The sequence below is a fragment of the Hypanus sabinus genome, chromosome 26, assembly GCF_030144855.1.
Source record: "Hypanus sabinus isolate sHypSab1 chromosome 26, sHypSab1.hap1, whole genome shotgun sequence".
NCBI lineage: Eukaryota > Metazoa > Chordata > Chondrichthyes > Myliobatiformes > Dasyatidae > Hypanus > Hypanus sabinus.
The window spans coordinates 34,543,237-34,554,100 of NC_082731.1; the positions used below are offsets into that span (position 1 = coordinate 34,543,237).

General features: G+C 46.7%; 1 protein-coding gene across 1 annotated transcript in view; it reads right to left on the reverse strand.

The window, feature by feature from the left end:
- The window catches only part of LOC132381426 (homeobox protein Meis1-like), a 425,677-nt gene extending 418,337 nt beyond the window's left edge, over window positions 1–7,340 (reverse strand). Inside the window, exon 1 of the mRNA XM_059950824.1 lies at window positions 7,188–7,340. Within this exon, the coding sequence (XP_059806807.1) occupies window positions 7,188–7,205 (18 nt within the window). The 5' untranslated portion in view covers window positions 7,206–7,340. The remainder of the gene's footprint in view (window positions 1–7,187) is intronic.
- Window positions 7,341–10,864: the final 3,524 nt, after the last annotated feature.

Genomic DNA, 10,864 nt, shown 5'->3' on the forward strand with positions numbered 1-10,864 from the left:
CGGGTGCTTGAGGGGTTTGCAGGGATCGATGGGCTGAAGGGCATGTTTCTGTGTGGTTTGCCTCCACAATTCAAGAAATCACACGGTTCAGTAGGAGGCCCTTAAGCCCACTGAGTCCCTGCTGACACTGATTACCCCCGTATCATCATTATTCACGTTATGCGCCATGTCTTGTTGACATGGGTGATCATGGTCTTTCCACGACCGTGACCGTTCTTAGTAAATTTTTTCCAACAGAAGCCTTCTTCCACGCAGTGTCTTTACAAGCCGGGTGACCCTAGCCATTATCAACACTCTTCAGAGACTGTCTGCCTGGTGTCAGTGGTCGCATAACCCAGGACTTGGTGATCTACACCGGTTGCTCGTACGACCGTCCACCATCTGCTCCCACGGGTTCACACGACCCTCATTGGTGGGATTGGGGGTGCTAAGCAGGTGCTACACCTTGCCCAGGGAAGTCCTGCAGGCTAGTAGACTGAAGGAGCACCTTACACCCCCTTGCTAATGAATCCCATTTACCAGAACCTGGTCCATAGACCAAGAGCTCATCTGGTTATTTTTACAAAATGCGATGAGTTTCTCCCTCCCCCACTCTCTCAGGCAGTGCATTCCAGATTCCAATCCATCTTCTGGCAGAAATATTCTTCCTCAGATTACTCTGAAACCTCGCACTCCTTACCTCAACCCTACGTCCTCTGCTTATTGACTCCTCTGCTAAGGGGAAACATTTACAAGTATCTATCCTTTCTATGCCCCTCACAGTTTTGCATCCCTCTGCCATTTTCCTCCTTAGCCTCCTGCACTCCAAGGGAACCAAACTCAGCCCATTCATTTACTACCAAAGCATCTATGCTGTACACAACTCTGAGATTCGTCTTCTCCAGATAGCCACGAAACGAAAAAAGCCATGGAAGAGATACAGCAAACCCACCCTCCCAGACAAAAAAAGAATGGTAACGTGATCATCAACCCCCCCTGCACAAAAAAAATACAGCGAGAAAGAGCAGTCAAAAACACAGAATATTAAAAACCATAAGACTGAAAAAGTCCTCAGTTCATAGTCTAAATCCATAAAAGGAGCACCTCGCTAGCATCCTCCGACGTCATTGACAGAGTAAGACACCCCGGCGGTGGGCGGCCACAGTCTCCTCCTCCGGCAGCACAGGCCTCCCATCAGCGCTCAATAGGCAAGCTGTCGGCAATGAATCCTCACTTTCCTCCTGCATTCGCCTCGATGCTTCAGACTTCCTCGACACTTAAATCGGCAAAATGGTGTCCAGATTCAACCGGAGCCCTGTCACAAAGTTTCTTCGCCTCGAAGCCGTGACTCTGTCTCTCTCCCTAACTGAGTGACTTCATCTCAGAGAAAACAGTGACTCTCATCTGCGCCCTTGCCAGAGCCATCATGTCCTTCCTGGGCGGTAGTAATCGCAACTGCATAGAAGTCCAAACGTAGTCTCTCCTTGAGTTATAAGGAGGGACTGGATAGGCTAGGGCTACTTTCCCTGGAGTGCAGGAGGATGAGGGATGGCCTTGCAGAGGCTTTCGATTCTTGAGGGGCACGGATAGGGTGGATGGCCACATGGTGAAAGGTCTCGGCCCAAAACGTCGACTGTTCTTATCCAAAGATGCTGCCTGAACTGATGAGTTCCTTCAGCATTCTGTGTGCATTGCTCTTAAAACTATGAAAGAAGTGACACAGGGCCTGGAATGATCAGAAATCCTGGATAACCACCAGCAAGGTCATCATAGGAACACAGAGGCCCTTCGCCCCACAAAGTTGTGCCAAACATGTCCCTACCTTAGAAATTACTAGGCTTACCCATAGAAAAGACCCTATCGTATCTTCCTCCACCACCGTTGCCGGCAGCCCATTCCGTGCACTCACCACCCTCTGAGTAAAAAACTTAACCCTGACATCTCCTCTGTACCTACTTCCAAGCACCTGAAAGCTGTGTCCTCTTACGGCAACCATTTCAGCCCTGGGAAAAAGCCTCTGACTATCCACACGATCAATGCCTCTCATCATCTTGTACCCCTCTATCAGGTCACCTCTCATCTTCCGTCACTCCAAAGAGAAAAGGCCGAGTTCACTCAATATATTCTCATAAGGCATGTTCCCCAATCCAGACAACATCCTTATAAGCCTCCTCTGCACCCTTTCTATGGTTTTCACATCCTTCCTGTAGTGAGTCAACCAGAACTGAGCACAGTAATCCAAGTAGGGTCTGACCAGGGCCCTATATAGCTGCAACATTACCTCTTAGCTCCTAAACTCAATCCCACGATTGATGAAGGCCAATACACAATACGGCTTCTTAACCACAGAGTTAACCTGCTCAGCTGTTTTGAGCGTCCTATGGACTCAGACCCCATTATCCCTCTGATCCTCCACATTGCCAAGAGTCTTACCATTAATACTATATTCTACTGTCATATTTGACGTACCAAAATTAACCACTTCACACTTATCTGGGTTGAACTCCATCTGCCAGTTCTCAGCCCAGTTTTACATCCGATCAATGTCCCACTGTAACGTCTGACAGCCCTCCACACTATCCACAACACCTCCAACCTTAGTGTCAGCAGCAAACTTACTAACCCATCCCTCCCTCCACTCCAACCAAGGGCAATGGTTCTCCAGTGGGTGAAGGTGCTCAGCAGTACCATGAGATTGTTTGCCAATGGCTATGCCCATGGGTGTTTTATCTGACATTTCACTCAAAGGGATGCACTCAGAGCAGCGAAGTACCTCATTGGTGTTCACCAGGAATTTCAGCCCAACGCACGGCAGCCACTGGGCCACAATGAGCAGGAGGCAGTTTACCTACGAAAGGCGTGCATTGAAATAAATGCCCTTCCACTTACACTGCGATGAGGAGCAAGTATGGCCTTCATTCTGCCCAAGTATGGCTTCCATTCAATTCCGGGCTGACACCATCTCAGAAGATATATTCTGGGCCCAACATATTGATGCAATCATGAAATTGACCAAGCCAGTGACTAGGCTTCTTTATGAGTCTGGGGAAATCTGACATTTCACTAAAGACTGGGATATTTTTAGAGATGTACGGTTGGAGCTTTCCAGCGGACTGCATCACTGCCTGGTGCAGAGGCTCCAACGTGCCGGATTGAAAAAAGATGCAGAAGGACGTTGACCCAGCCAGCTCCATTAAGGGCACAAGCCTCCCCAACCATCGAGAACCACTTCACATTGGCAGTGCCTCCAGATTAGGCGGCACGCATCATCGAGGACACCCGCGAACCGCAAAGTGCCTTCTCCTCATTACAGTCATCAGGAAGGAGTTACAGGAGCCCGAGGGCCCACACTCCGTGTTTTAGAAACACTTTCCTCCCCTCTGCCATTGAATGGTCCATGAACTCTACCCCGCTAATCCAGTTTTGCAGTATCTATTATGTCCTTCGCTGAGCCGCTGCAACAAGACGGCATATTTCAGTGCATGCCACCAGCCTCTTGCTCACTGCTGCTGGAGAAGGTGCCTGCGTGTGGCGGTGTCTTGCTCCCTGCGTCCGAGTGATTTTTCTCTCCCTGGATGCTGTCAGTCGATGATGCCGGAGACGGTTTAATCAACGCCGATTGTCGATTTGGACTCTAATTTGGGTCTAGGCTGTGTTCTAGTTCGGGTCATTCTGTCCTGTTGCTGTTTTTGGGCGACTTTTGAATCCAGGCAGCCAGCAGATAATGAATGGTGAGCCAAAATGTACCAAAATATGCCTTTTGATTTTGTGTTTTTATATTCTGTGGTTTCGCTCTTTTTTTGTTGCTGCTTGTGTGACTTTTTTTCTGCGGGGCAGGGTAGATTTGGGTGGATTGGCTCCATGGGCCCTCCTTGTTTCGTGGCTGTCTGTGGGGGAGACGGACCTCAGGGCTGCACACTGCATGCATACTTGGATAAATGAATGCACTTTGAACTTTGGTACTGAATCTGATTGAGGAAGGGATAGATCACCCTCTCCCCAGGGAGGTTGAACAGGTGTTTGAAACCCTACAACTCCTCCCCCCCCCCCCCCAGGACTAATGATCTCCCTGGAGTTACACAGGAGTACAAATGGAACTAGGATGCGTGGGAGAACAAGCTGAAACATTGTTCAGTGTAACACGTGATTCATGACCAGTCAATTGCTTCTTTAGGGGAGAGGGCAGAAGGGAATTCCTTCAGGTTGGAAGAATGAATTTGAATACCTTAGCAATGCACATACAGTTTGTTGTGGCATACTGGCGGGCAACACCATGGCTCAGTGGTTAGTGTTGCTGGCTCGCAGCTCCAGGGTCAAGGTTCAATTCCAGCCCGAGGCGTAGTCTGTGTGGAGTATGCACATTCAGTACTGGTTGATTGGCCACCGAGTGAGTAGTCAAGCCCTGTAAGAGGGCCAGAACCTTATTGTAGGGTTTGGAGGCTTGCGTGCCTCAATAACCTGGAGAGCGACGTTGACAGGAGTCAGGGCTTTGTGCTTTGGCTCTTGGTAGGGTCACCCATGCCAAACAGGTCAAAGGATAGAGGTCAAGTTCGGGGGTTCAACTGGTTTAAAAAAAACTGCTACAGAAATCCTTCTACATCTGTGAGCAATGTTATGGACCTCCAGAGAGAGAGAGTTGGCCTTCATTGCTGCCCTATATGCCAGTAGCATAACAGGCAGCACCCAGACAAGTGCCAAGGGATATGGATGTATATATCACAGAGGGCTAGGGCACAGCTGGTGAGAATGCTTTATTGGAATGGGCATGGACTTGATGGGCCAAATGGACAGTATCGTTTGCAATTGATGAGTCTGAAGCTTCCAATATCTGATGCGTTTCTAAACATTTTTTTTTTAAATTAAAGGGAGATTGTGAAATTGTCAAGGAGAGGGAAAATTGAGCCGGGCCAATTGGATAAGTCACTTTTTGTTGTCATTTTGACCATAACTGTTGGTACAGTACAAACGAGAACGTTTTTTTTCCAGGACCACCATGATGCTACAGGAAACAATACAAAACCTAGACTGAACTACGTAAAAACAACACTGGAAGCAAGAAACTACACTAGACTACAGACCTACCCAGGACTGCAAAAAGTGCACGAAACAGTGCAGGCATTACAATAAATAATAAACAGGACAATAGGGCTGTAAGGTGTCTAGGTATTGAGTCTGATGGCTTGGGGGAAGAAACTGTTACATAGTCTGGTCGTGAGAGCCCGAATGCTTTGGTGCCTTTTTCCAGACGGCAGGAAGGAGAAGAGTTTGTAAGAGGGGTGCGTGGGGTCCTTCATAATGTTGTTCTAGTCATAGATTCTCATATAACGTGGAATCAGGCCCTTTGGCCCAACTCCTTCGTGCTGACCAATCTGCTTACCTGAGCTTGTTGCACTAGCCTTGCCCATTTCCCCCCCGTGCCCTACCGGACTGAAAATGGTTCTTCCTGACGTTCTTGGAGTCCAAATGCCTGACGGGTTCTGGGAGAGTCCTCGAGTCCGGCTCCAAGCTTGGGCCGGCATTTTCATGGTAAAAGACCAGCTCCTGCTGCCTGGCACCTACCCAGGGTCAAGGCCACCTGAAACTGACGCAACCGAAACACCAGTTGGCGCTTCTCTCTCCACGCATGCTGCTCGGCCTGTTGGGCATTTTCCACCGTACACTACTTTAGTTTTAAAATGCCCACCATCCACAGGGGATTATTGTGGAAGCAGGGCGAGACAAAGTCGCGTTCATCCCTCCTGTGAAAGAAAGGCCCGCGCCGGATGATGATTACGAAAAAGTAAGATGCGCGGGAGTACCGCTCCGAAGAAACTCTAATCGGGTCCCTGGTTACTGTGAATGGCACCAGGCTGAGGGGCTGTCGTATCGACACGACAACCTATGCCCCAAGTACAACAGTTTACGTGCCCCTCCCAAAAAAACTCCTTAATCATTTTAACCAACCAGACAACTCCCTCCGCAGTCCTCGCCCTACTCCGCACAAGGTGTTTTCAATCAGAAGAATAAAACAATACGTTTAGGGAACAATGCGCCAATATGCAATAACTTACACGGAGGCGCAGACCAGACGCTTAAAAACGTGCATTTAAATGCGACATATCGATTTGTTATTATATTGGTGTGTTATTGCTACCACATCGTTCACGAAGCCAAATGCAAACCGCAGTCTCTGGAAACGACCCTCTTCTGACTCGTTTTAATGTTGCATTGAACGTTCGCCGACTGCAGCTCAAATCCTGACCCAAATCTCCCTCCTTTCGAATCAGGGATTCAAAGTTGAGCCGGATGCTCCTTGGCTGCCACTGCGCGTTTGATCCCTGTACAGCGAATACGTTGATTGCCTCATGATTGTCCGTTTTCACCCCCCTCCTTCTCTGGGATTCAAAGGCAGCTACTGAACCTCCGTGTTTGTGTGAGAAAGAGAGAGAAGTATATATGTATGTACACGCACTTACCCATATATGTATATCCAGCGCACGCACGCGTTCATTAAAAGTATACACGGCTGTGTGTGTATGTGTGTGTTTGTGAGCGTGTACGATGGCACGAGTTTGCTTGTTTTTCCAAAGAAACGTGCGCGTGTAAAGATGTGTGAGAATGCAATAATCCAGTCGCGTATGCGAAAATGCGAGTTTGAAAATGTGCGTGGACGTAGACGAGAGAGCGTTCTGCCAAAAACTTTTGTGTGAGAGGGGGAGGAGGGTGTGTTCCCGATGGCTAAAGGAATTTAGACAGAGCTCCCAGATATTATTCCGAAAACACGACCGTTTCCAATATATTTACCATATTAGCCTTTGAAGCAGAATACATATTCTACCTGACAAAATCAGTGATCTGGAAAATAACACATTTACAAATAATCTTGTAGCAGGAATTAAAATAAACCACCATTGGAGAGATCGAATTTCTACCAATGTCTCTCTCCCGCCAAGATAAATTCCTCGACTGTAATATTTGCAATTGAATTTCTCAATGCCTTTCAAACGTTACTATTATTGCCCAAGAGCGTTAAAAATCGAGGTAATCCGCAAGATTTCGAATTCCGAAAGAAAATTCCCAGCATCTCATTTAATTAAGTCATCTCGCGCACTTCTTTCAATGACCGGCAAATACTTTAAAATAACTCGAGCTATAGTTTTCATAAAATTAGTGAGTAATAATATAAATTATTCAGGGTTAGCGTACGAGAGCTGAAACCGGCTACATACCGAACGCCACGATTGCATCCTAGTCGAATATTTGAGAGGACATCGAACTCAAAATTGCAACACGGGCGAGCAGGGCACCGGCGGACACTTTTCTGCAGGTGGGTTTCACCTAGAGTTTCAGAAAAACGAAACGCCGCGATTCCAGCCCCCTTCAATGCTGAGCTGTGTTATGTTTACACTTGGAGCAATATCTTTAGATTAATGTTACATCACAACACGGCAGATGCAAACGGCTGTTAGATTTATAAATCCCCCCCTCCCTCCACCGCTGCCTATCTCTGAATGCCCCGCTTGTGCGTTCGATGCACTCCCTCTCTATATATCCAGCTCACACCCATAACTGATCCCCCCAAGTAGGACTTACAAACTTTTATAAAATTACCATGAACGGAAAGCAGCATCGATTAATTAATTGTGTATTTGTGTCACTTATTAATTGAAATAAATGGCATATTTTAACGCTCCTGGCAACTACCGCGCCAAATTACGCATTCAGCACTTCAGCTGAAATTATTAAGGAGCTAATCTTCGTTCAGTTTGTTCTTGCATCTACTTGTCTTCAGGTGCGCGGTACTGATCGTTAGAAGGACGCAGAGTTTTCCATCGTAAAATATTTATCAGCAGTAATGTTAACTAATATTACTCAGCATCTGTGTCTGGGGAGTGACCGCCCGCGCCTAAAGTGGCCCGCGATTGTCAGATAACCCCTAATCTCATGATGTCCCGGGATGCTTAACAAGACGGGGACTGCCAGTCTCCCGACACACGCCAATATTTAATTAAAATCTGCCTGGGCTTGTTGACCCACAATTTTAATTATTGTATTTTTTCTTCATGGTTCACGTTGCCCCCGATGATGTTCGCGAACTAACGCGAAGCTTGGCGGGTGCCGACGGGTTGCGATGTCCTCCCTTGGCGAGCAGGCCGAGCGAAGAATCGGCGGGCCCGCTACGGAACCTGGCAAATTTAAAACAAAAGCCGCGGTTTTATGATCCACTGTCAGAGGCAACGAACTGGGGAGTCGGGCACATAACAGTCTAATTTGGTTAAAAATAAAACAGTTTTTTAAATTTACTTTGTCCCCCGATCTGTGTTGTGTCTGTTATCGCCGTCTTAAAGCAAGCAGTTCCCTTAACATATACACAGTCTTATACAATTAAAATAAAGATTAATAAAACTACGTATAAATGCACTGCTCCAGTCATTTATTTGTGTTTGTGTGTATATATATATATATATATGTATACAAATTCCGCCTCCTCTCTTTACGTACATTTATACAAAATATATGCCAATATAAAATAAATAGAAATTTAAAGCTAGATTAACGCAAACATCGATATTTAGACAAATATTTGCTCAAACTGTATTCAGGTAGTTAGACATAACACGGATACAGAGACAAGCGCTTGTATCGTGCCCGGTCCAGCTATTTCCCTGTATTTGTTCGGTGCGCGAATCACAATGTGCTCGGGACTGCGCCCGACCCGTGCACATGCCCGACTCCAGGAGCAGGATGTCTTTCGCTCCCCTGCGCATTTCTGGCATCGAAATAAACATGGAGGCCAGTGAAGAAACGGGGTGCTCAAAAAATCTGAGTGAATTGGGACTGCCGCTGTTTCCGTCGCCGGCTGAGAGAATACCGACGGTCTATTCCCCGTATTTGAAAGTGCTCCCGAAGTAACCTTGAACGGAATGCCTGGTCGACTTTCGATGAACCCCGCAGTTAAATTGTACTGCAAATGTGGTTAGGGTTGGATTCTACAGTGTTTTAATATAGTTAAAAAGTTAATTAGGAACAGCGCTTAAGTAACTATCGCCTTAATTTATCGTTGGATTGGGACTAAATCATGAAGTCCATCATTTACACTGATCTTGAATTGAATTCGTTGGATGATTTTTTTTCTCTCTCCCTCGGCAAATGTGCTGACTACACATTTATTCTTACAAGTTTAATGTTTGAACGGGTCGGACTGGTTCTGAATGCGTGCGGAGTTGCCGCTTGAACATAGACGCGCATCTCTTGTCTACCCCCACCCCACCACCATCACCCCCCGGGAGTCAGCTGCAGGTCACCGCCCGGTTGAGGCACTCATGTGCCGGCTGGGAAGGTGATTGATCGCCGCTGTTGATCTAAAAAAAACAGACAAAAGGACAAACCGCGTTACTTTCCCCGGGCCATGTCCCTCTCGAGGGCATTAGGCGAGGGCCGAGTCCTTTAACAAGCAAGACATCTCCCAGTTAATCACTCCTGTAAGACGAAGAGACTTTTTGTGTTTGTGTAGAGAAAGCTTTTTGACATTTTGTCTTAAATTTTAAAAATATCTAATATATTTAATTGAAAATGCAAAACAAACAGCCGCGGGGAGATTTTTTTTTGCGTTATTGGGGAGGGGCCGACTTTAACTCGTTCGATCTCACTTAGTAATCAGCGCATTCTTAACCATCCTCCCCGCCCTTTGCATCCTTGAACTGTATTAGTAACTGTAAATGCAAAAAACTCAGTTCACTGAACAAAACGAGGAGGAGCAGGAATCCTTCAGAATAAATATGTTATTCTCAGCTTTGTAATTCCCAGTGGATAGTAACTTTTTAACAAAAATGCCCACAGCCATGCAGAACAGCAGCTAGTTATGGAGCATTTTCTGGAAACGGAGGGGAATTAGGGGCAAAATAGACCAAGGGGTTAATTTGAACCCGGGCGAGGGGATTTCGCGCTATTTTTTTTAAAATTACGGGTGGAGGTTGCAGAGTTAGACTGGAGAGTCGAGATTCGCCCCCCCCCTCCCTCCCCAAAAGATAACATTAAGGAACTGGCCTTGCTCTCAGGCCGAAATGTAATTCGCATTGTTGAAACAATCGGGCAATGGAAGGAGCGGCCCGTGGAAGTGGAAATGAGGCACGCAAATCTATTGAAGCGAGTTTTTGATCTGGCTGTTTTTTTTTAAAAAAGCGGGGGCTAATGGGGAAAATAAGTGATATTGAAGTAAAACGTATCAAGCGCGAGGTTAAGGAGAAAGGACACGAAACTCCTGCGAGTTTATTAATCCCAGCAACAATAACACACACAAGATGCTGGAGGAACGCAGCAGGCCGGGCAGCATCCGTGGAAATTGAGCGAACAGGCGGCGTTTCGGGCCGAGACCCTTCATCAGGACCGGAAAAGGACGGGGAGCAGGAAGATACGAAAGGGGAAATAAATAAAAGAGAGTGGTTGAACGAATTCAAACTTTGTAAACTTTGCCCCATTCGAGGCTAACTTCTCACTCCAAGTTGCTAATCAAAATATTTTAAAAAAAAGCTGGGCGGATTCTTTTTCCTTCAGAATTTCGCCGCTATGAGAGCAGTGTGAGTTTCTGAGCTATTCCGAACCCTAGTACCCCGTCAGGCGTGACCTGTCCGGTCGAATTGTGTCTTCCTTGCAATTTGCGCTACACGGGCAACACTCCCAACAGAACCCGTAATGCAAATCAAAGCAAACAGTTAGGGGAGGGGCGGGACTGTAAGAGTTGACGGAGAAAATGTGCAGATGCTGGAAATTGGGAATACTGTACCGTTAATTAATCGAGCCACTGCATAATCTCCGAGAGAGGAATATAGTCAGAAACTGGGTGATGGGTGAATTAGACAGGTCTCTCGCCTGATGTTGAATATCTTCCCTTTACTTGATTCGATTC